Source organism: Thamnophis sirtalis, unplaced genomic scaffold (genome assembly GCF_051295495.1).
Source record: "Thamnophis sirtalis isolate CommonGarterSnake01/CBP01778 unplaced genomic scaffold, rThaSir2_p1.2 scaffold_2, whole genome shotgun sequence".
NCBI classification, from domain to species: domain Eukaryota; kingdom Metazoa; phylum Chordata; class Lepidosauria; order Squamata; family Natricidae; genus Thamnophis; species Thamnophis sirtalis.
Genome location: NW_028261382.1, coordinates 118560243 through 118587459, shown reverse-complemented (window position 1 = coordinate 118587459; position 27217 = coordinate 118560243). Strand labels below are relative to the sequence as shown.

Sequence of the window (27217 nt, the reverse complement as noted above, 5' to 3'; positions counted from 1 at the left end):
TGCTGCAGAGGAATTCACTGTAAATTAAATAAAAGGAGTTTATCCAGATGAGTTTCGTGCTGCTGGGGAAACCTAGGTCAGAACATGTAGGTATGTATATAAAATAAAGCATTATTGTATGTATGTATAGGTGTGTGCATGGCTGCTGTATTTCTGTGCCCAATATACTGAGAATATATTGATGGAAGGTTAGCAGCTACAGTATTTAATATATTCTTACTTTGAAAAATGCTCTCAGTACTGTCTCTTTTGCAGTGTTTTTAAATTGGAAACCTCCTCTTTAGCTTTATTTCTCCCTTCTGTGTTTGCTATATTTGGGAATCTGAAAGGACTACTATCCTGTAATCACAAATATTTATTTGACCTGCTTTCTCCCCCTTTCAAATGTCTTTTCTTTTTCTGATATTTCAACTTTTTTCCTTACAAGCTACCTTTGGAGAAGGTTTTCTGAAAAGCATAAAGGAAAATACACAATTTTCAGAACATTAAATAAAAATATGGCTTGTGCATTTTCTTAGTTAATAAGGGGCTCCTTGTCTGAATTATATTTATTATCATCTCTTTGCTTTAAAATTTCATAATGGATTATATTTAAGATTATTTCTAAAATGAAAAACCCTTTTATGTATGAAGGAGCAGTCTCTTTCTTGGACTAATGCCTCAATGTTAGAATATTCATTGCTGAATATCCCTTGTAGACCACAGTGTTTAACTAAGGAGGCATAAATGCATACGACTGATTTCACATTCTTCCTGAGTTTAAATGTTATGCTCTATTGGGTGATTGGAGCCATGATGCCAGAGTGGTTAGAATGCAGTATTACAGGCTAACTCTGTGTGCTGCCAGGAGTTCAAACCTGACCGGCTCAAGGTTGACACAGCCTTCCATCTTCCCAAGGTTGGTTAAATGAGGAGCCAGATTGTTGGGGAAAAGATGCTGACTCTGTAAACCGCTTTGAGATGGCTATAAAGCACTATGGAGCAGTATTTAAGTCTAAGTGCTAGTGCCAGTGCTATTTAATACCTTCTGCAGCATTTTTTGCAAAGACAAAATCAGGCACTTCCGGGTGAGATCACATTCCCAACTGAGTCAGTAATTTGTAAACTCTGGGTTATTTTGTTCTTAAAGTCTGCTTTTTACATGAAGCTTTTGTTGTTAATTTATTCTATAGTATCTGTTCTCCATATACTTTTTCTGAGTCACCTTTTATAATCTTTTAACCTTAGACAAAAATTTCTGTAGATTCATTTGAAGCTACACATACTTCTTGTTGGAAAATTGAATATAATATAATGACAGCTGTTATTTACAAAAAAATATTTCCTTCCTTCCTTCCTTCCTTCCTTCCTTCCTTCCTTCCTTCCTTTCCTTTTTCCTGTTTACCACAAAGAATTAAAGACAAAATGTTTTGCATAGTACCACTGAAATTTTTCTGCACTTCCTGAAATTACTCATTCAATATACTGCAGAATAATATTTACTTTGTTTGTAGCTACTTCACATTCATGATTCATCATTCTGTGATGGATAAATCCCAAGGTCTCCTGTACTTCTACCATCTCCAAAATACAATTACAGACAGGAAGGGGGGGGGGAGTTCCATTTAAGTACTTTGTATGATGAAATTTTATCCCTTTTCAATTACTGTATTCTAAGAAGTTCTATCTGCCCAATCTCCCAGCACTATCAGTCTCAACAATGACTCCCAACTTTAGGCCATTACAAAATTGCATGAATGCATTGCTTTATATGCTGCCAGAGTTATTAAAATGAAATATTAAACATTTTCCCCAAGACTAATTCTCAATCATTTCCCTTGAAAGTTTCTACCCATAGATTCAGGGTGATTTCCTATTCATGAATCATTGTGCTCTTTTAAAATATCCTCCACTCCACTTCCCATGTAATATTTGCTAGCCAGCATGATTGAAAATCTCAGCAATCTTGTGTGCAACTCCTCCTTATCTCATCCATTTCATCAATTTTACCATGGTTAATCAGTATTATCAAGAACACTTCTGACCAAACATGGTTAACATTATTCAATATTGAAATTAAATTCCCCCCCCCGCAAAAAAAAAGTTTAAACTAAGTCAGATTATCCATAAGGTATATTTTAAAAAAATCAAATCAAAGCCATAACAATTGAAAGCACCTCCTGTGTTTGTGTGCATTGTTCATCAAGCACAAAACTGTAATCTCATGCTTACATTCATCACCTTAACCTTTTGGCACACACTCACAAACACACTTATTGATTGAACTGTTTTTTTCAGATCACAGTAGTGGAATATATGAGTTTAGAAAACAGAAGTTCAGAGTTTGCTAAATTATATCATATTATTTTCATGCAGAACTGCTAATTCCAGTTGTACATTAATAGTTGTGATGAGATTAGCATTCTGTTTTTTTTAAATTTTCTATTAATAATATACACACAAACAAGAAAACACACATGCTCTAGGAAGAATTAAATCTTTAGTCTGATTTATTCTTTGTGTGATCTGTTATTTTGCCGTCGTTTCCATATGTCCACATATCCTATATCCCACTCTAAAGATTACAAAATGGTAAATGTGAGTAATTGTTTAGAATTATCTCCTTCAACTGAAGCCAATATTTTGTTAGCTTTGCTGGCGGTGCCAGGAAAAATCATATTCTCCCAATGTGGTTTGAATCCCAGCAGAAATGTTTAAAAGGTGTGATCAGAATATTAAGATGCTGACCACGATGGTCCTTTGAAGTTCTGAAGATGGGGCCATTTTTAGATATCACAGAGTTTCAATCATACCAGCATGACCACGAATTAGATTTTTTTTTTTGCCATGTCTTGCAATTACCCTAAATCGTAAATTAGCAATTGCACTCTCTACAAGCAGATTGCTGTCAACATCACAAATTAACGATTTGGGTCTAAAAAAGTTACAAGATGAAGAATGACATATGTCAATGTTTAATTATCAATTCAGTAGATGCTTGCTGAAACTTAGATGCACTTTAATTTTCATGCCATGTACTGGACAGCATATGAAAGCTTGATCATTAGAGCAAAGATTTCTCCACATTGGTCAGAAGTTCTTACTGTGATAGCAGTCTGTGGTTTTTTGTTTTTTTTTACACAGAATCTACATTTAGTGATGTACCAGTATATCTATTCCACCTGTATTGTCTGCTAATTCTGCAGAAGCCTTTAAAAGACTTCTCATTATTTTATTGTACTGACAGCATAAACCTGGCATATGCCTGATTAACACAAAGCTCCTGAACTGTTTGGTTCAAAAGTATCCCAATATATTTCTTTGTGACTTTCATGAGATAGGGTAGACAAATTCAGCAATTTTACTCTTCAAAGAAATTTGATTGTCAACAATCAAAGCTACTGAATCATACTAATTTTCAGTCTGGCCACATACTGAGCATTTTGTACTTCCACTGAATCAAATGTTAACTGTAAATAAGTTTAATGAAAGAGAAAGAATTAACAAAAGAGAGTGAATTAATAAGAAAGATAAAATGAAATTGTGGCAGAGTAGTCTTGTTCTTTGATATTATGATACTGCATTTGAGTCAGATAAAGAAAACACTTTTTTGAAGTTTCATAAAATACAGTTTTGTACATCAAAAAGAAATCTGAGAATCTGAAATAAATTAGATCATATGAAAGACCAACTAATATATCAACTAACTTTATCTTGAAAGTGTTAATTTTAATATTAGAGGCAGTAAACCGATCTCTGTCAGCTTGTATGACTTGGGAAATTTGACAAGACCTAATTAACTAAACTTGCATTATTTAATTCACTTTAATTTAAAATATTTACAGACTGCCCCAAGATTGCCAGTTCTGGGTCATGTATACGAACAGGATAATTTTAAGTGATTTCTTAAATGAAAATAAAGAGAGAGCCAATTATATATTAGGGATAGTGTTCTACATAATAAAGGGTCTAAAACTGAGAAAACATGTCAAGTTCTAGACCACTACAATTTAAGGCAGACCCTCTTGTAATTTGTCAGTGCCCACCATTTTGGAAAGTCCATGGTTTGTCTGGATTTATACAGGCATGAGCTTCAAAAAATTCAACCACGGGTTCTCTGTCTGGTTGCTGGGTGGGTGTGGCCGTGGGCATGGCCATGGTGGGCATGGCCTAGTCAGCCTCCTGCACTATGGCAAGGGGGAGGGCGTTTTCACCTTCCCCAGGCTCTGGAAGCTTTCCTCGAGTCTCTGGGAGGGCAACAATTTCCTTCCACAGCCTCCGGAGGGCCTCTGGAGGCCAGAAATGGGCCCGTTTCTGAGTTTCCGAAACTTCTGGGAGTTCTGTTTTTCCCCCTCACCGAGCCTTCACATGGGCCCTGCATTTACCTTGCATCCATGGAGACTCCTGGGAGAGGTGGAGTGGGTGGGCAGGATGGGGCCAGCCAGGGGTAGGATTTGGAGGTTCTCCTAACCAGCCATATCATTACCTATGGGTTCTCCCGAACCCTGGCAAATCTGTAGCAGTCCACCCCTGGTTTTATATCATTGTTATGATTCCAGATGCAATTCAAGACGCTGGTAATCCCATTTAAAGCCCTGTAAACAGCAGAGCCAAGCTACTTCTGTGACTGCCTGTATTTGAGGATCTTTGTCTGTCTTGCCATATCCTACAAGGGTATATTTCCGGAGCCCTTCTGTTAAAAGGGCCAACTTGTGGGACTGAGGACCTGTGCTTTCTCTTCTTCAGTGTCTCAATTATGACATACTTTAGTCCTGGACCCTGATCTTTTTGGCCTTTGAGAAGACCGTGTTCACCAAGGGAGGAAGAGACAAAGAAAATCAGACAGGCAGCCAGACAATCATTGGCTAATTAACCTATAATCTAGAAGGAAATATTTTACAATAGTTCAAAAAATAATAATCTAGATTTTGAACTACTCAGAGCCACATGTGTACATCAACTTACTTGAAAATTGAATGGCAAATCCAGATTTGCTGATATAGAAGTCTGTGTCAAATTGTATTGTCACTATGTTGAGAGTGCTGTGGATGCCTTCTGGAATAAGAGAGCCACTAATTTCCTTTAATAGCATGTCATTTTCAGGTGGGCCATCCCAAACCCGTAGAATATCATGTGAAGCTTCAGTATCAAATGCCAGAAATTGGAGGCTGTAAAAAACACCAAATATTAATGCCCAATTTAAATAAATAAACAAATAAATAAATAAAATAAAATAATTGCAATTAAATCTATGCTTCTATGAGTTGCATCTTAGAAAGGATCGTGTAGGGGAGAAAGATGCTTGGTTGATAATTAAAAAGGCTACATAAAGAGGCCTGCCTCTCAGGTGCTGAACAGCATTGTTCTCTTTACTGGAGATTTATCCTCCATGGGTCTTTATGCCTTGATTTGAAGACTTCTTATGTAGATCTAATATGAGAAAACATTTGATGTACCGTATTTTTCAGAGTATAAGAAATGCCTTTTTCTCTCAAAAAAGAGGCTGAAAATCTGGGTCCATCTTATACACTGAATACAGCATTGTTGCCTGCCGAAACCCCACTCTCTTTACCAAAATGGCGTGCACAGCTTGTAGTAGGCTTTCAAAGAGCTTCTGGGGGCTAGGGAGGGCAGAAATGAGCAAAAAATGGCCCATTGTTTGCTCAATTTTGCCCCCCCTCCGCCCCAAGGAATATTCTACAAGCCTCCTAATGGCTATTCATGCCCTTTAAAAAAAAAAAAAAAAAAAAAAACAGGCTCGTTTGTGGGAAAAACAGGCCATTTTTGGAAGGTTTGAAGAGTGCAAACTTTTTTTTTTTAATTTGCCTCATCCAAACCTTGGTGCATCTTATACTCTGAAAAATACGGTATATACAATGCATACACCAAAGTTTCTTCTGGCACTGAACAAAAATGTCACATGAGGCTTCTGTACAAGAGTTATGACTTCTGTAGCTCTTAGCAATGCTGGGCAAGGAATCAGAAGGAAGGCAAAGTGAAGCATTGAAGCCATCCATTACCCTCAGACCTTTACCAGCAATCAACCCAACCCCAACCTTACAATTATAATACTCCATGCAGATTTGAAACAAATATTTCTTCACCCAAAACTGTGGTCAATCATTTTAGCCCATCAGATAATTTGGTTAGTATTCCATCACTCAGGCTGGGGGGGTGAAATTCTACGCCCCTCAGACAGACTCGCAACTTGGGAGTCCTCCTGGACCCACAGCTGACTTTAGAACACCATTTGTCGGCTGTGACCAGGGGGCATTTGCCCAGGTTCGCCTGGTGCACCAGTTGTGTCCCTACCTGAACAGGGAGGCACTCGCAACAGTCACTCACGCCCTCGTGACCTCAAGACTGGACTACTGCAATGTGCTCTACATGGGGCAGCCCTTGAAGAGCATTCAAAGACTTCAACTTGTCCAGAATGCAGCCACGTGAGCAATTGTGGGTGTACCTCGATACACCCACGTTACACCTATTCTCCGCGAGCTGCACTGGCTGCCTATTGGTCTCCAGATACGCTTCAAGGCGCTAGTCGTCACTTATAAAGCCCTTCATGGTACTGGACCTGGGTACTTGAGAGACCGCCTGCTGCCAATTACCCTGCCAATTCCAATGCCCTTTGGAACGAACTCCCCGTGGAGATTCGGACCCTCACCTCTCTCCTGGCTTTCCGAAAAGCCATTAAGACCTGGCTGTGCCGGCAGGCCTGGAGTTGATGCGCTCCCTTCCCCTCTCGACAGGTGTGGTTGTTGGTTATTTTAAATGTCTGTTTTGTATTGCATGTTCCCCTTCCCGTTGGAGTTGTTTGCTGCCCTGAGTCCCTTTTAGGGAATAGGGCAGCATATAAATAAAATGAAACTTCAAACTTCAAATTTCAATGTAGTCGATAAAACTACAATAATCCATTTGCCGAGCACTATGCTTAGATTGCTGTTTCCCCAAGTAATATAACATTAAATTTTGAATAAATGGATTTCAGATGGATTTCTTAGGTTTTGTATTCTAAAATATGTTTTTCTCTTAAAAATTAAGATTGTCTTCGAGTACCTGACAATGTTTCCTGGATCTACTTCGATTATCCATGTACAACGTAGATTATTATCATAAGGAAATGGATAGCCTGGGGACAAGATTCTTCCTGAAGATTCTCCTTTAAAACGACCTCCACATTCAGCTGATAAAAGTGAAGTGGAAAATGGTTATTAGTTCTGATAAATATTGATTAGGATTTTTCTAAAACATGTAGACTAGGAGGAGTTTCATCCCAAACCTATTCTAACATCATCGCTGGGTTAAACAGTCCATACTTAAGGACAGTCTCATTCAGGAACCATGCAAAGATACAAGAGCATGAAAAAGAAGGTTCATGATTGATCTTTTAACTTGTGGCTATCCCAGCATCCCTGTGCTTATGTGATCACAATTCAGATTGAGCCGAGGTGGCGCAGTGGTTAGGGTGCAGTACTGCAAGCCACTTCAGCTGACTGTTATCTGCAGTTCAGCGGTTCTAATCTCACCGGCTCAAGGTTGACTCAGCCTTCCATCCTTCCGAGGTGGGTGAAATGAGGACCCAGACTGTGGGGGCGATATGCTGACTCTGTAAACCGCTTAGAGAGGACTGAAAGCCCTATGAAACGGTATATAAGTCTAACTGCTATTGCTATTGCTATAGATGCTTAATAACCAGCACACATTTGTGATGGTGCATGTGCCTCATGATCACATGATTGCTACACGTGGCCTTCCCAGATGGGTTATAAAAAGCAAAAGCAATGGGGATTTTCTTACAGGAAATTGCCAATTAATGATTTAAGTACCCAGTGACCTTTGTCAATTTAATACTGCAGTCAGAATTGATATTATATGTTTGGTAATGTTGCATTTAACAATTGCTTTGCTTAGCAATGGAGTTTCTGGTCCCAATTCTGGATGGTAAGTAAGGACTACTTGTAATGTGGAAAGTGTATATTGTTTTCCTCCATTTCCAATGTCAATTGGGATCAATAGGTGAAGAGAAAAGAAGAGAGAATCCAACCCTTCTAATTATTTATATAATCACGCAATGCCTTTAACTGTTGAAAAATAATGAAGAACAAGTAAATCTTGGATGTTGAAGTGCAATGGGGAAAAATAGATTTTAACTTTGGGTTTTGATGTTTAGATCTATTTATGATGATAGAAGTACTGTTTGTTAGGGTTCATTCTAGTTCAAATGGTCATTGATTTATAGGTTTTTCCCTTTTTCAAAGAAAGTCAGAAGTTAATTTCTTTTATAGTTTGTTCTTGTTTCTTGCACTCACTATGTTTTTTAGTTATCTCCTTTTTTCCTTTGGGTTTTCTTGTATTTTATACTTTAAAAAAAATTAATGAAGAGGAGGAATGAAGAAGACAAAATGAGTTCTAGGACAACAATTTTCAATATTTCTTCTAGACATATAAATATGATGTGATATGATGTGATGTGATGTGATGTGGTGTGGTTTGTGTGTGTGTGTGTGTGTGTGTGTGTGTGTGTGTGCACGATGTGTATGCAATGTTACTCTATGGTTATGATGGCGTTTGTCAGTAAAATCAGGAAAGACCTGATTGAAATGTCTTCTTATTCATAAATTTTGGTTGGGACTTGATCAATCATCATCCTTCTATATAATATACATCACAACATTGTTTTGAGAGAAAAGAAAAGAAAAGTTCACCAAATGAAGCACAATAAAAGTAATAGTACTTCTTTACAAAGCTAGTCTAGAGAAAAGAAGGACTAGTGGGGACATGATAGCAATATTCCAGTATTTGAGAGGTTGCCACAAAAGAGGCACATATTTTCCAAAGCACTTATTTTCCAAAGCACAAGAAGGCAAGACAAGAAACAATGGATGGAACTAATCAAGGAAAGAAGCAATCTGGAATTAAGGAGAATCTTCCTAACAGTGAGAACAATTAACCACTGGAATAGCTTGCCTTCAGAAGTTCTGGGTGCTTAATCATTGGAGGTGTTTAAGAAGAGACTACAAAGTAAGGGTATAGAGTCTCCTGCTTAAAGAAGAGATTGGACTAGAAGACCACCTTCTAGGGTGGTCCTTTCCACCTCTATTCTGATTGATTGAAAGCGATAGAGGTATATTTCTGATAATAAAAAACTAATTACCGATACAAGATGGCAGGGGATAATCCCAAGTTCTTCTTTCTCCAGTCATGCATTTTAGAAGACTGCTCCCATGGAGTGTGTAACCAGGATTACATCCATAAATGATAGTGCTGCCAGCAAAATGGCCTTGATCACTGATTTTGTATCCAAATTGTGGAACACCTGGATCCTCACAGTGAGAAAGTTCAAAACCTTTGAAAGGAAGGAAAGAAAGTCAACAGTGTTTCCAAGCTAGGATTCATCCCCCCCCCTCCAAAAAAGCATAGATTGTAATTTAAAAATAGGTTGTTTAATGCGATCATTTGTTGCTTTCTAGCTATGTATGTATGCATGCATGCATGCATGCATGTAAGTATGCATGCATGTAACATTTGAGCCCATTTATATATCTATGTATGTAAGTATGCATGTATGTAACATTTGAGCCCTGGTGGCACAGTGGTTAGAATGCCATAGTGCCATAGAATGCCACCCCACTAACTCTGCCCACAGTCTGGATGTGATCCTTAGTGGTTCGAGCTTAATTCAGCTTTCCATCCTCTGAAGGTCAGTAAAATGAGGAACAAGATTGTTGGGAGCAATATGCAAATAATGCTGACATTCTAAACCACCTAGAGAGTGCTGTAAAGCACTATGGGTCGATATTTAATTTCCCAGGCTAGTGTTTTTCTTACTGCTATAATATTTTGAGTTGATGATGAAAGAAAAATTGATTAAATTGATTAAAAAATTTAAGAGACTTCTTTATCTCCAGCCAGACATTTTGACCAACCATTGGACAATTTGACCATCCAATGTTTATCTTCACCAGCAGCAATACATTGTGTATTTATTGTTAAGAGGCAATATATATTAGTTTGGGCATACATTTGGATTACATATTATGCAGCTCTTTCTAATAATTGAAAAGCTTTCCACTGCCATAGCCTATCCTCTAAGAACAATTGATGAGGTATCTTCCAGAACCAGCTCCTTGCCCAACCTATGGTCATTAGCCACGGTTATTCCTATCTTCAAAAAGGGAGACCCAAGCCCAGTTGAAAATTACAGACCAATCTCACTATGTTGCATCACCTGCAAAGTCAGGGAATCAATTATAAACCAATCCATTACCCTCCACCTAGAGACAATTAATCTAATCTCTAATAAGCAGTTTGGTTTCAGAAAAAAAATTGTTCTGGAATCTGCAACTCCTACACTACAAAAACATGTAGACTAGGAGGAGCACAACTCGACCAGGGTAAAGCAATAGATACAATTTACATAGACGACTGCAAAGCCTTTGATTCAGTGGTACACAACAACTTATTGTTAAAACTAAGCTCTTACGGCATTTCTAGATCCCTGCACAAGTGGATAGCTGTGTTCCTGCCAAACAGGCCACAAGTAGTAAAAATAGAGAGCGCCCTATCAAACCCTGCACTAGTTAACAGTGGTGTCCCCCACTGGCAAGCATCTTAGGACCCACACTATTTCTGCTTTACATAAATGACCTTTGTGATCATATTATAAGCAGCTGTCCTCTTCGCTGATGATGTAAAACTATTTCACACCACCGATAATACTTCTGTCCTACAAAGTGACCTTCACTATGTGTCAGAAGGGTCGGAAAATTGGTAACTCCAAATGTCAACCAACAAATGATCTGCCTTCAACATTGGCAACAGAAATCAGAACACCAAACACAAGCTGGGTGGATACGACTTCGTAGACTACCCTCACTCAGACACAGATCTAGGAATACTCATCTCAAATGATCTAAGCCCCAGAGTTCACTGTAACAGCATTACTAAAAAGGCATTAAGAGTTGCTAACCGAATTTTGTGAAGCTTCTTCTCTGGTAACATTGTACTGCAAACTAGAGATTACAAAACTTTTGCCAGACCAGTTCTTGAATATAGCTCATTTGCCTGGAGTCCACACTATGTAGTGGATATTAATACCATCAAGAGAATACAGAGGTATTTCACGAGAAGTGTACTCCACTCCTCTGCTTTCAATAGAATCCCTTATGCCACCAGGCTTGAAATTTTGGGCTTGGACAACTACGGTGATTAAGGTCTGACGTAAGCGTAGTATACAAAATTGTCTGCTACAATGTCATATCTGTCAATAACTACTTCACCTTCAACTGCAATAATACAGGGGCAATCAATAGATACAAACTCAAGGTATACCACTCCAAACTCTATTGCAGAAAATATGACTTCAGCAACAAAGTGGCCAGTGCCTGGAATGCTCCACTTAACTCTGTTGTTACATCCTAAAACCCCTATAACTTTAACCTTAAAATGTCTAGCGTGCATCTCACCCCTTTCCTAAAAGGTCTGTATGGGGCATGCATAAGCGCACCAGTGTGCCTACCATACCTGTCCTATTGTCCCCATTTATTCATACCCATTTCCTATGTTCATGTCCATGTTTATACTTACACCTGTTATCTCATACATGTTGGACAAACTAACTACCAACTAATTAACTAAATAATGTCTATTAAGTATTATTTCTGATTAACTTGGAGTGCATTATTTTCATCAAGTTTATAGCAATAGCAATAACACTTAGACTTTTATACTGCTTCACAGTGCATTACAGAACACTCTGTGTGATCTACAATGTCAGCATATTGCCCCCAACAATCTGGGTATTCATTTTACTGACCTCAGAGGGATGGAAGGCTGAGTCAACCTTGAACTAGTCAGGATCAAAGTTCTGGTAGTGGGCAGAGTCAATCTGCAATATTGCCTTCTAACTACTGTGCCATCATGGTAAAACAAAGGTCATGCTAATTTCTTATTTGATTCTTTATTTTATTTTCTGAAATACTTACTGGTATATACGAGCTGAAATCCTTCATCTGTACCCTCAGCATCTGAATTAAATTCAAGCCAAAGATGATTTGAAGTACTGCTTAGTGTTAGCCCTCTTAGAGAAGCTCCAGTAAATGCACCCAGCAAATGTGCTGTATTATCTTTCCCATCATATATCTGAAAAGCAAATTGACTTTAGATAATTTCAATAAGCATAAAACAAAGAGTAAACACAAAACTTCCACAGAGATATATCAGGACTGCTAAATTTACTTAGTTTGATAATACAGAGTATTGTCTCAAATTCTTAGTACTTTTTAAAAATGTCAAATTATTTTTTTAAAAAAAAATCCATGACAAAGGTAGGACTTTCACTTCAGCTTATGATTTGTAAACAACTGTTTACATTGAGAGTCAGCATTTTAATGATGGCACTTGTTTTCCCTTTTCAAGTCATATTAAAAGAGTCTCTGAAGTTTATTTCTATGAAAACAGTTTACTAATTCACATACTGATATCAAAACAAAGCAAATGACTGCAGTGGGACTAGCAAACAAACTAGCTATAAGTCTAAAGGACATTGTAATCTATATGCAAATTAGACATCTAGGCTGCGTGGTTGGCTTTGAAGTACCAATTTATTTATTATCTTAAACAATTTCCACTCCCCTGCAGATATCCTTGGAAAATAAGGGGAACATAAGAAATTCTTAAAAAGATAAGGATTATGTTCACTTCCTACACTTCATGGTGTTACTAAATTAACTCATTTTATGGGTTCACCTAAAACACTGAATTATAAACTGCCAGATATGTTGGTTCATACAACATACAGAGGAGAGAGAAAAAGGGAGGAAAGGAAAGGGAGAGACAGAGACAGAGAGACGAGATAGAGACAGACAGAGATAGAGAGACAGAGAGACACACGCAGAAAGAGACAAAGACACACAGAGAGAGAGAGAGAGAGAGAGAGAGACAGAGAGAGAGAGAGACAGAGAGAGTTTACTTTATTAAAACTTATGTTATGTTATAAATATGTAATTATTAGATGCTGAGTTTTTTTAGAAAAATATGGCATTAATTTAGCAAACATTGTAATAACTTTTCCAAATTTCAAGAGATAGTTTACATTTGCCTACAGTTTGTAATGTGACATAGAGCTGATCCTGAGAAGGGGAAAGGAATAAATGAATCATTAAGGTGGCACTTGAAGAAGTTTCCCTTGCACATATGTGCTAGTCATTCCCAACTCTAGGGAGCAATGCTCATCTACATTTCAAAGCTGAAGAGCCAGAGCTGTCCGAAGATGTCTCCGTGGTCATGTAGCTGGCATGACTAAATGCCGAAGGCACATGGAATGCTTTATCTTCCCACCAAAGGTGGTCCCTATTTTTCTACTTGCATTTTTACATGCATTTGAGCTGCTAGGTTGGCAGATGCTTGGACAAGTAAAGGGACCTCACTCCGTTATGGGATGCTAGGGATTCGAACCGCCTTTCTGATCGACAAGCTCAGCATCTTAGCCACTAAGCCACTGCGTCCTTTATTTTGTTCTAAGTAATCACAAAAAAAGAGTAGTCCTAGAAACCCTGTAATGCCTGATTATTGACCTTTACCAAGACTTACAGCAGTCACAAATTGACCCATGTGTGGTTCCACATATTTATGATTAAGACATGCAAGCATACCAATTACTTATGAAACACAGTATATTAAACCACAACTACTTCTGGACATGAGGACTCATGTGATTCCATGGGACGTATTCCCAGAAAAGCATAGGTAGAATCTCAGACTTAAAGCAGTTCTTCCTCTATATTCCAGGATGGAGGGTACCCACTTAGTCCTCAATTGGCACTCAAATTTAACCTAGTCCAAACTTTCCTTGTCCATCCCCATAGGGAGGGGTGGTATTCACTTACCTTCCCTACCAGTTTGCAAATACCTACAGCCTTCCGCGCACATGCTTTGAGTGAAAAAAGGGCCTAAATGGGATGCCGTAGAGCTGGGGTGGGTGGGCGGAGCCACCTTTGATTTCTGCTATCGGTTCAGGCAAACCGGTTAGAACTGGTAGAATACCACCTCTGCCCAAAAGTATACCTTCCATTCTGGTTGCAAGCAGCTCAACAGAAGGGTACATCTGCTCTTTGGAAGCAGGATAAAGGAAAAGTACCACAGACACCACTCAGATTTCAATTAGGAAGGAAAACGAGACATTTGTTGTGCATCTTAAGATCTTATTATCCAGAGCTCAGTAAGGAGTTACAAGAAATCCTCAACTTACAACCATTTATTTAATGGTCGTTCAAAGTTACAATAGCACTGAACAAAGTGACTTATATGACCAGTGCTCACACTTATGAACTTTGCAGCATCTTCCTGGTCACATGATAAGTGCTTGGCAACTGGGATGTATTTAAGATGGTCCTTATGATGCAACCTTAACAGCTGGTTTCTGACAAGCAAATCAAATGGGGGGGAGGAGCCTGATTCACTTAATGCCTGCTTGGTTCACTTAACAACTGCAGTGATTGGCTTAACAAAAAGGGTTGTAAAATGAGGTGCAACACACTTAACAATGGTTTTGTTTAGCAACAGAAATTCTTGTCCTACCTAACATGGGTGGTAAGTCAAGGACCAGCTTTAACACGGAGCATCAGAAATGATGCTGCTTTTTTTCTGAAATCAATATGCATCCAAGGCTGTCTTTTCCAAATTCAAACTGTTGTCTGAGCATTTAAATTTGATCAAGCTGAGTTTTTAAATCACTGGTTTGCATGAACTAACACCCCTCCTCTGCTTTAAATGCAGGAGTTAGTGTGCATCCATTTTACAGAAAAGTATGCAGATGTCATCCAATTAACACCTTCATTTTAATATCCCACCTCTGTTTTGATCTCAAAACTCAAAGCTAGTTTTTAATCCATTAAATCTTCAGCTATCAAACAAACAAAGCAAATAAAGAAAAGCAAACATGACCAGAATAAGGATATTTTCAAGAATATCCTATATGGCATTTTCCACTCTGTTTTAAATAGTGTCCAATATGATCTTTCACTGATTTGTTGATTGATTTATATTTTAATGATAAAAATGCTTATAACAGCATTCTGAAAGAATGAAAGAATGAAATATAACTATACCTAGGCACACACAAAAATGTACATTCAGTTAAAGTTCAGCTCATGAGGCTGGGTAAGCTTAGTCAGAATAAGTTTCATTTTAACACATTGGAAATGATGGAATGATTCTGTGAAGAGTTTTACTTTGATACTTAATTTGACATTCTTTAGTGCTGCATAATGTTCTGCATCTTCTTGACCAGGGTTTCCTCAACTCCAACGGCTTTAAGTTTGGTGAACTTCAACTCCCAGTATTCCTCACTGGTGGGGAATTCTGAATTTTGGAAGTTAAAGTCCACCCATTTCAAAAGTTGTTGTGGTTGAGAAAACCTGTCCTAGACTCTTAAATCAATTGCACCTTAAATCTAAATAAGAATCATTTGCTAATAAAATTTTTCATAAATAAAACAGAGAATTCTCTTATAAATTCCACCAAAACCTTTAACACATATTTCTGAATGGGGATATAACCTATGCTATTTCAAACTATCACACATATAGTCCTCAATACACCTCAAATCTCCCTAGGTAATGTAATCTTTAGGATTATAATCTTAATGTTAATTGTTAGACAAATATATACTTAAAAAGACAATGTCAGGATTCCAAGTAACACCCCCAATGAAAGAAGATTCCGAGGCTTGAGATTCCTCAAAGTTCCATTTTACTAGAGATGTCATATTGGCACATCTTGGAAAACCCGAATCTGAAAGTTTCTAGGTTTTCCCCACCCATACAAAAGTTCAAGTCCATGCCCAGCACCCACATGCCCATCACATGGTCCAATGAGGCACCAACCAAAACTGGAGAGGCCTCCCAGTCACCTCATCACAGTTGCAGGGCAAGGTGGCCTTGACTCTCTGAGAAAAGAATGTTATTTTGGCTATATATCACACATACTCCATACAATCCCCCTCACGTTTTCCTACAGTAGAAAATATGGCAGGCCTGAGGGCCCAAATGTAAAAGATGGCTTCCAGGTCTGACAGACAATACATAAAATATTTGGGTCCCTGAGCTGTCCAGCAGCATACTTTACTTGAACAAATCCTTATGAGCAAATTCAGAATAAAAGTTGTACCAGCTACCATTAAGCAAACAAATTTAATACAAGTAGTCCTGGACTTATGCCCACAATTGAACCCAACATTTCTGTGGTTAAGAGAGACAGTTGTTAAGTGAGTTTTGTCCTATTTTATGATCTTTCTTGCCATAGTTGTTAAATGAATCACTGCAGTTGTTAAGTTAGTAACAACTAACTTAAGTTGTTAAGTGAAACTGTCTTCCCTATTGACTTTGCTTGTCAAAAGGGGATCACATGGCTCCAGGACATTGTATCCATCATAAATACAAATTACTTGCCAAGCATCCAAATTTTGATCAGGTGACCATGAGGATAGGGCAACTGTTTTAAGTGTGAAAAACATCCTTAAGTTTCTTTTTCCAGTGCCATAACTAAACAATGTGTTGCAAGTCAAGGATTGCCTGTATAGATTGCTATTAATATATTATACAGGTGTACATACTCAGAGATGCATCCTTATTCAGCCTGAATCCATGATAAAATAATATTTTTTTAAAAAAATATATTATTATTTATTGTTTTAGCTATTTAAAAATATTAAAAAGTAAAAATTACTTTACATTTTTTTATTGTTAACTTGAAATAATTTATGACAGCCTGATTAATGGCACATATTTGCAGAAATAAATACATCCCTTCCAATATCCAACATACCTTAAGAACATCTGCTTGTGCTAAATGGAATGTTCTGGCAGAAATATTAATTCCCTTCCCTGCTTGCACCTGAATGCTGTAAATACATTCGTGATTGTTGTCATAGTTGAGGGGATAATTGGGGGACAGTAATATTCCTTCATTAGTGGTGGCAGAAGCTCCACATTCAGCTGCAGGTAAAACAGAATTCAGTGTGTAACTCAATAGAAAACATACATGAAATTGCATTGCAGTTTAATAAACTGTCCTGACTGGCCAACATAAAATTCCTGAAACATATATACATATATACATATATGCATATATGCATATGTGCATATGTGCATATGTGCATATCTACATATGTACATATGTACATATATACGTGTGTGTGTGTGTGTGTGTGTGTGTGTGTGTGTGTGTGTGTGTGTGTGTGTGTTCCAGCATAATTCTGGAACGCCTCGAGCAATTTCAACCAAGCTTGCTACACAGATGATTTACTCTCTGGAAAAAAACACTGTGAGAGTAAGATACCTCTAACACCCCTCAGGATGCGTGTTTTGTTAAGATACAGCTTGTTGTGCCTTAAAATGGCTTTTACTGTACAGCACAGTGGAGTTGTCGTGGTAATGACATCACAGTACTCCATAAGGGGACTCCCTCTGGTAAGGGGGAAAATCCAACATTAGAAATTATGTTTGGTCTGGATTATCTATTTGTAAACTGAAAAGCTGTTTTATGCCTTGTTGTTTTGGTAACAGAGTTTTCTTATGAAGATATTCCTTCTTATTCTCTGCATCATCCAAAAGACACCCCTGAAAATAACTGATGATGAACATTTCAACTGATGATTAACTAGTTTGTGAAAATTTATAGTTACCTTTCCTTATTCTAGGCAGAAAGGGGCATTTTTATTTAAAAAAAATTCAAACAAGCAATATAATAACATATCAAAACTATCACTGGACAAGATTCTATTTATTATCACATTGAACAGTTGTCTGAACACATGCATGAAACTGTAGATAAAAACGTGTTTCTGACATAACAAATAGGCACAGGAAATCCCAGCAAATTAATTATCTCAACAAGCAGTTTTCTCACAGAGGGGGGAAAAAGTACCCTCCAAACATTAATTTTGTGTGGTAGGTTTATTTTAAAATACTAGTGGGAATTATATATACTGTATAGTATGTACACAAGACTTCATGCTTTGTAAAAACTACGTATAGGAAACATGGCTGTTTAGGTCTTCTGCTTAGAGACAATATTTAAAGAAAAAATATCATTTTATCAGCAGCATTTTCTTATCTTAATTAAAATATGTTTTGGAATCATTTTGTATGAACTGTTTCCAGATTGTATTTTCGCACTTCACCCAATCAAATTCTATGAGTGTCTGGATTTACTGTAGCTTTCATCTGTGCTTCGACATAGTTTCAGCAAGGAAATTCAAATTAAAACGTTTTGCTGAATGGCCATTCTTTAGGGGCTCAGAAGAGAGAGAGCTATAAAAGTGAGATAATTTTTAAAAAGCTATAAAAGCTATGCTCTGATAGTGTAAGGAAGACATGGCTTTTTTCTCTCCATGTTGAACATGTTTAAAAATGTGAAGGGAAACACTGAACCAGAACATAAAGAGGATGTTATTATAAGAGACAGATTGGATTTTAGGATTAAAAATGCAACCTACTTTAGACTGTTATAAAGAGAACTAATCATAAGAAGAAATTAAACGAAGTTTTATTCTTGACAGCCGTGGGTCAGGCATGATTTGATTAAAATTCCTCTACCAAGTACAGAGGTTGGATTAGTGTCATTATTATTATACATTACAGGAATCACAGGACCTTTATGGCAAGGACCTACCACCTTTTTATCAGTTCTTACCCACTACTTAATTCTAATACCCTTCCTGTCATTAATTTTAGAAGCTGTAGGTTTCCAGACATTTCTATTGAAACTGAATTGAAGGGATCTTGGTGAAAAAGCTGTAGTGAGAAAGTGAAAAAGTCTCACTTCCATCAACACACATAGAGTGGAACAAACACTGTGTTTTTTTTTATAGGTACTACTATATATAAGAAAAATCAAATATTATATGTAGCAATTGTTTTCAACTGAAAATAATATATTTCTAAGGGAGAATAATGGTAAAAGAATGACAATAAACACTGACCAAGTCTTCTGGAATTTTCTTTTCATTAAATATGGTTGGACACAAGAATGATAACCAGGATTTGTGATGTTTCTAAATGTTTTCAGATTGGATTTATTAGATGCTAATTACTGAGTTATTCCATTAGAAGATTGGCAATGCTGTTCCACACTTCTAATGAAGAATTTGGAAACAGGATAATTTTGGCTATGGTCTACTTTTAATTTATTCTGTACTTCTGGAACAAAGGCAAAATTGACAGCTGATATTTTGATACTTTTTCAAAACTTTACATGTTAAACACATCCTTAAGCTAGAATTAATAAAAGAAAAGTTATATAGAACAGTTGAACATTAAAACTCAAAACTGGACTAAACCAGAAATACCTAACAAATCAAAGTGAAAAGACATGGGAAATGTAAACACTGTATTGTACCAAAAGTAATAGGTATGCACCATGCTTAGACATGCTGTATAGTTGCAAGTTTATGGACAATGACTACACATACAAGCAAATGAAAGCAGCTGACCACGTACCCACACACCTGGGCAGAGGTGCACTCCACACTCTTCGGCCACCACCAAGGCAGATGATTTCTGAAACTCCCTCTAAGCGGTATCCAGAAGAACAGGAGAAAGTAAGAGTATCTCCTACTTCAAAGGTATATCCAATTCTACTTCCAAATTGAGGTGTTCCAGGGTTCTCACATGGTTCTAGATTGTATTCTAAGATGGAAATAAAGGAGCAAATCAACAGCTCATTTAAAAAGTTTCAGCATCTGACAAACAAAGATGTAACTCAGCCCAAATCATTAAGCGTTGCTATCTTAGTATAGATCACAAATGTGTATCTGAAGAGCAGTTTAGCCTTCAGATATTCCCACTACCACATACATGGTCAAATAAGTAATAGCAATTCAGATGAAATTTATAATCATGCTCATGCATGTTCAATACAATCTGCGAGAGGCATGTTTATTATTCCAATCACAGCTATAAATGAATGTGAGTCCAACTTATAAATTTATCCAAAAAGATCTGCATCCTGAAAACAAGATCTATTTTCTTATTTGGAATATTATGTCTTGCAATTGGTCTTGAAGCCACTCTGATGTGCTGTGATGTTCCTGTTAAGTAACATACTTTACTTTTATTACAATTTTCTTCAACACCGGTACAACAGACATACTGAGATCTGTGTAATGGAAGTAACATCAAAAGCAATTGCAAAATGCATATTTTAAAAGAAAAAAAACCCATCGGAAAAAAAAGGTAATATTTGGATTTCTCCTTCTCGCCATGCCCTATCTTCGTGACTCTCTCTGAGGTAACTAACACATTTTCTTCAACCTAAAAAAAAAAGCTCGTTTTGTTCCCTTACCCGAGAACGAAATATTAAATCCTTCATAAGATATTGAAAAGTCAGAAATAAAGCGCAATTGAGCCCTGAAATTTCCATAGAGACCAGCATTGATTGGAGATGGTAGTTCTGAACCAGTCAGGCGTGCTAGTGGTTGAGTGAAGCTGCGATTCTCTGTGATTAGTAGGTAGTCATGATGATCTTCCAAATGGAAGGTGTGAAAGGTGAACTGCACTCCTATTAGAAAAATAAAATTAGACTCACATAGTTAACATGAAACCAATTATATCACTGATTAAACTCATACATTTCATTCCAACCATGGGCTCAGAAAATTAAACAAGGTTTATTTTACCCTTGCCCCCAGAGTTTTCATCTATTTTGTCTCTCATCTTTATTGAAACCATTTTTTTTTCTATGTCTGTGGATTATTCTACATTTTGAGAGTATTTAACAATAGGGCTAAAAAGTCACTACTTTTCATTTACAAACTAAAGGAAAATGTTAACGCTAAATGTTTGCCAAAACTAAATAAAAACTAAACTGAATTAAACAGTACATTAAACTAAACTAAACAACAATATTTTTTTTTAAAAAAATATTCTTGACAGTTCAAATGGTAACATTAAGGGTGCATAATATGAAAAATGATTAAATGAAATATAAATGCATACCTTTTCCATGTGTTACATCCACAGTCCATGTGCAATTCAATGAATTTGGATACAGTTCAGGATAACCAGGAGACAGAATTGTTCCACTAGGTCCTCTAACATCCCCTCCACATAGAGCTGAAAATGTAAGGCCACAATGTAAGGAGGAGAATATAAGAACATCAGCATAGATAATCATTATAAATTTCCCAAAGAATAACTAGAACTTCTAATGTCACTACTTAAACAATGGTATGTAACTGGGAGAACCTGAGAAAATCCATACAATAATCTCTAAATGCAACCAACATTTACAACAAAGTGCTCACAAAGGAACACAATTACTGGTAACACATTAATTGTTAAAAAGTTTTGGTGATAAGCATTCCGAATTGCTGTGATTGATTTCAAAGAATGAAAAATTGAAGAATGAAAAAATAAAACTTGTTGAACTCTTGTCTGTCTGTCTGTCTGTCTGTCTGTCTTTCTGCCCATCCACCCATCATCCATCCATCCATCCATCCATCCATCCATCCATCCATCCATCCATCCATCCATCCATCTATCTATCTATCTATCTATCTATCTATCTATCTATCTGAATACCTTATACATTTTTGAAGGACTGGGGAAATCAAAGCATATGCTGAAATGTTTCATGTCTTCTACATTTTTGTCACCCTACTTCCAATTATGTTGAAGGTTTGCCATAATAATTGATACCTAAATTTAAACTGGCATATTATAATATTGTATTCTATTATAGATAGGTTTCTCCAGCATCGTTCTCAAATATTCCATATACCCTCATATATCTGAAATTGCAAACTTGCTGATGAAAACAGACAAGGGAAGAAATCAGTTCTGAAAAGGAGTTTGCTTCTTGACAGAGAAATATTATGACATTATGGTTCTTCTAGAAAGCTTGTGAGTAGTAATAACCATTTGAAACATTGCTTTGCAGCATTTTGCCACTTTATGCTCAACTAACAGATATAGAAATATGCTGCAAAATTGAGAAACACTCAATTTCCTGTGTTCAGGAAAGCAGATCTCAATGAAATATAGATGCTTCTAGATTTGACATCATTCAGAAGACAGAAGCTCAGAGTTACAACAATATGTAAAAGTTCTAATACAAAAACAAACTAAAGAAAATCATAATATCATATCTAGCAAATATTAAATAAAGCTCCTATGGCACAAAAAAGAATGATATGTTGATTCAAGCATGACTCCCTAGATTCCACAAGAGAACCAATAATCTGGGTTGCGATCTGAGATTTTTCCTCCCTCCCCATTAAATTACCATTGTGTCAGCATCGACTTCATTTAGTAATCAGGAAAGAAACCACTCAGACAACTGTTCACTCAACTCCATTTGAATTGAAATCAAGTGTACTTTTACTAATTATAAATGAACAGTTGCAAAATAAAGCTGAGTCTGGTTAATTAGGCGCGAAAGCGAACAATATCATGTATAATTCAATCCCCTCCCCTTGGCACCCCTGTTCATAGTCCAATTATAATGCACCCAACTGTCAAGTGGGAGATAACTTCAAAAGTCATCATCAGGCTGGAATGCTGGACAGTTGGCCTTGGCGGGAAACTCCCTTCTTCCACATGCGCAGTAAGGTGGTCAGATCAGCGTCTAGAAACTTCCTCCAGCACATCACGATTCTCCTCCCAGATACCATGCCCCCCTTCCCCGTTTCAATGACAGCCGAAGCAGCAGCAAAGCAGAGGCTGACACATTGTTTTACCATTGAAATTATTTTGTTGTACAGAACATGTATATGCATTGTTTATTTAGGAAACAGATCATCTATACAACATCTTCCAACAAAATGGATACTCATAGCAAGGTAAAGTTAATGGTTCCCCCACACATGTGTGGTAGTCATTGCAAGCTCCAGGGGCAGTGCTCATCTCAGTTCTAAGCCAAAGAGCCAGTGCTGTCCGAAGACATCTCCGTGGCCATGTGGCTGGCATGACTAAATACCGAAGGCACGTGGAGCACTGTTACCTTCCCACCAAGATGATCCCTATTTTTCTACTTGCATTTTTTACATGTTTTCGAACTGCTAGTTTGGCAAAAGCTGGGAGAAGTAACGGGAGCTCACTCCATTATGCGGCACAAGAGATTTGAACCGCTGAAGTGCTGACCTTCTGATTGACAATCTCAGCATCTTAGCCACTGAACCACCACATCCCCTAATACACATACTATTTTATCAAAAAATGCCTGACTGCTCAAGCTACTACAGCATAATAATAATTAAAAAAAAACCTTTGAAAAGGATAATACTACCATACATTGACAACATCTCAGAAGCCACCAACAGACAATTACAACCACATAGCATCACATAGCACCATGAACCAACTAAAGCCCTCTGAAGTATCCTAAATAAATCAAAAGGGCCAGCAGCAAAGTTCTAACCAGTTCTTCAAAACCCAGATTAGCAGACTAAGAATCAACAAGTAAACAACATAGGTTACTCAATCTACAACTATTTATTGACCATCGAAGTTATAACAGGACTGAAAAAAGTTACTTACTACAGTTTTTTTCACACTTATGACTTTTGTAGCATTCTCCTAGTTACATGATCAAAATCTGGACACTTAACAACTGGCATGTATTTATGACAATTGCATGCCCTTGGGTCATGTGATCCAGCCTTTGAGAATTTCTGAAGAGCAAAGTCAATGGAGAAGCCAGTTTCATTTAACAAGCATGTTACTAACTTAACAACTGCAGTGATTCACTTAACAACTGTGACAAAAAAGGCTGTAAAATGGGGCAAAAATCACTTAACAACTGAATTACTTATATCTTGCTCTCAACTATGAGAGAGACTTTAAAGAGGACATTAAGCCAGCTGCATTCACTTCCTAATCATTTCGGGAAATGATTTATCTAAGCATAGCATGGATATTACAGACTTTCAAAACACCAAGTTTATTTTGATGCCAGGTGAATTTTACCTTCTTTGATGCAAAAATAAAATAAAAATAAATAAATAGAAACTTAAGAGTTGGCAAAACACAGGAAAATGAGATTTTGATTTAAGAAAGTTATAAATGGACTAGGAGGCCAGAAGAATTTGGAACAGTTGTACTGTTGATGTAAGATTTGGAGAAAAAAAATAAGTACAGTAATTAAATAATGCACCATGGGAGGTGACTGAGATAGGTATCTGTATTAGGAATTGAAATTCTTTGAATGTTACAAATGGACAATTGAAGGGATTTGAGTAATTTATACAAATAACAAAGGTAGGATACAAAATAAATAAGGAATGAGGCAGTCCCCTTTTAAACCTGGGTTTAGCATTCTTGTAAAATAACACCTGAATGGTTAGTTTACAGGTTGCATTGGTTTCTGCAATGGGTCTAGCATTTTTTTTAAAAAGTACTAAGCCTTGTCTGCAAATTGCCCAACAAACAAGCTAAAGACCAGAGAAGGGATTAAACAGAAGGAATGACAATGGTTTTTTTTTTGTTTTTTTGTTTTTTTTTGGTCTTTCTCCAAACTGCCTTTTTAAAGCCGGGATGCTGATGATTGAACAACTTGATAGATGCTTAAACTTGTAGTTTAATTTGCGGTAAGTTTCTGCATGCCTACATTGCCCGGCCCCATTCTGTCTCCCATTAAGAAGAGTGATTGGTGGTTGTTCTCCACACTGGAAGGTGATGCTCAATCAGAGGGAAAATGAAGCCAGGAATCAACTCATTACTTTCCTTCAATTACTTTTATAGTGTAAGGATAGTGACTTATAGTAGTCTTGTTCTTGAGACCAAATAAGGATCAGCCATGGGGGGGGGGGCATCCTATTTTTTTTCCTGCTCATCCAAGGGTTGGCAATTCTATTTGATGCTTTTTGAGGAATAGAAATTGGGTCATTTATAGGTATAGTTGCTTATCCTTTTTAAATGAAGCCATCCCAATTTCCACCTGAAAGATACAGGATTACAAATTGGGAGCATTTGTTTACTCAATGGACAAATCCCATTGTTCTAGAAGGAAAGAAAGAAAGCAAATCTCATTTACTTAATGGACTGTAGACTAGTTCAACCACTTGAGGAAGACATTTGTCACAATATGTAACATTACTGCACAGTAGAGAATACTCTTCACAGACATCTTCTTATTAATGTTTATTTTAGGTAGTAAACATGTAGTATGTTGTAGCATAAAGAAATAAGTCTATTTATAGACATATAAATAGACATATACATAAATGTCAAATTCCCATTTGTCCTCTATGAAGCTTGATCTATATAGGCTTCAAAATATTCTTACAACGTTCCTCCTTCAGAGCACTGAAGGGCTGATGAACACACTCCATTAGCCCACATTACTACTTCCGGTTCAGTTGTTACAATAGGAAAGTAATCTCAGTTGTTCAGAAACCATTGACAAATCAGAGCCATTTGCTGATCCCATTACAAGGAAAATAATGAATTTGGAGATTTGACGTGTAGGAATGGACTGAAATTAGATGGCATAAGATCCTTTAATTATTTGATCTACAGCTGAGTCCTTAAATTATCCCTTTTTAAAAGGTAATGGTTCCCCTCACACATATGTGCTAGTTGTTTCTGGCTCTAGGGGGCAGTGCTCAACTCCGTTTCAAAGCCGAAGAGCCAGCATTGTCCGAAGATGTCTCTGTGGTCATGTGGCCAGCATGACTAAACACCAAAAGCAAACGGAATGCTGCTACCTTCCCACCAAAGGTGGCTCCTATTTTTCTACTTGCATTTTTACATCCTTTCGAACTGTTACTCCTTTTAGGTATAGTCTTATTTAGCCTGTAAACCAAAACAAGTTCATCCAGGTTCTGTCATCCGTTTACAGTCTCATCATAAGTAGAGACTGTACGTAGGAGTGAAAATAGACACTTTAAACTTTGCAGAAGATTATTTCAGCATCTTTTTTAGTATGCCACTGAAAAATTGCAATTTTCTTTCCAATTGTAAGTATACAAGAATAGGCATATTTGGAGTGAACACCTTTCTTATAAATAGAAGACTGTGCTTTTAAAATATGAAAAATAAGAAAATAATTTAATACTTAAATACTTCTTGAAACCTAAAGAAGGGTTTTTGAGTTTGTGGGATCCTTATTTTGCCTTCAAAGTATTGAAGGCTGGACCAAGGGAATAAAACAATGTGGCTGGAGTTCTTCCAATAATGTTTGGTGATAATAAAAATTACAACTGTTTCTGGAGCCACTGTCCATGTTTTTCAAATCCTGAAGTTGTAAGATGTATACCATGATATGTTATACCATACTATTAATTACTCCCATCTGCAAGTATGATAGTTATTCCCACAGAGGAAAATACCATAGTACCATATTAAGAAAATCATTAAAAAATAATGTTTCTTATATTGTTTCTTAATAAGTATTCAGAATGGAAAGGGGTATGAAATTGATTTCTAAATCTTTTTTTCTCAGCTGGCAAATTAGGTTGCCTACATCACTGATTGCAGATATAATTACAAAATTTTTGTAGAGTCCCTGTAATGTTCACTACATGTAGTCAGATAGGCCTCTCCCTCCCACCCCCCAAAAAATGAGTTCATGTAGGAAGATTTACTATTGTTCGCTCAATAAATTTAATGAATTTGTCTGTGTTGTCAATATGGGCAAAGGTGACTATTCATACCATCACAAGTTGGAAGCGGATGGCTCCACCAGTGGTTCTTCTCACAAAGCAGAGGCTCCTCGTGATTTAGTCTGTAGCCTGGGTCACACCCAAATGACACAGTTGATCCAATGGAAAAATCATGTCCATAACGATGACCATGTACAGGTATACCAGGGTCCAAACAGGAGTAGGTATTAACCATTACACCTGAAGTTCAGGAAAAAAGAAAGAAATATACAATAAATTAACCACAAGATAGTATGATGTGACATGATAGCTGTGTTCCAATAGCTCAAGGGCTGCCCCAAAGAAGAGGGAGTCAACTTATTCTCCATGGACCTTAAGGCAAGACAAGAAGCAATGAAGGGAAACTAGTCAAGGAGAGAAGCAACTTAGAACTAAGGAGAAATTTCCCGACAGTGAGAACCATAAACTAGTAGAACGATTTGCCTCCAGAAGTTCTGTTTTTCTTCAACACTGGAGTTTTTAAGAAGAGATTGGACACCCATTTGTCTGAAATGGTATAGGGTTTCCCGATTGAGCAGGGGGTTGTACTAGAAAACCTCCCAGGTCTCTTCCAACTCTGTTATTTTGTTATTT

The 27217-nt window shown here is 37.0% G+C and overlaps 1 protein-coding gene across 1 annotated transcript in view; it reads right to left on the bottom strand.

Moving 5' to 3' along the window:
- The window catches only part of CSMD3 (CUB and Sushi multiple domains 3), a 669496-nt gene that overhangs the window by 208446 nt on the left and 433833 nt on the right, over window positions 1–27217 (bottom strand). The window contains exons 19-27 of the mRNA XM_087706764.1: window positions 26636–26824; window positions 20979–21095; window positions 20326–20541; window positions 19482–19670; window positions 16807–16976; window positions 11967–12123; window positions 9137–9328; window positions 7039–7165; window positions 4945–5147 (exon numbers count right to left, since the gene is read on the bottom strand). Coding sequence (XP_087562890.1) covers window positions 4945–5147; window positions 7039–7165; window positions 9137–9328; window positions 11967–12123; window positions 16807–16976; window positions 19482–19670; window positions 20326–20541; window positions 20979–21095; window positions 26636–26824 — 1560 coding nt within the window. The remainder of the gene's footprint in view (window positions 1–4944; window positions 5148–7038; window positions 7166–9136; window positions 9329–11966; window positions 12124–16806; window positions 16977–19481; window positions 19671–20325; window positions 20542–20978; window positions 21096–26635; window positions 26825–27217) is intronic.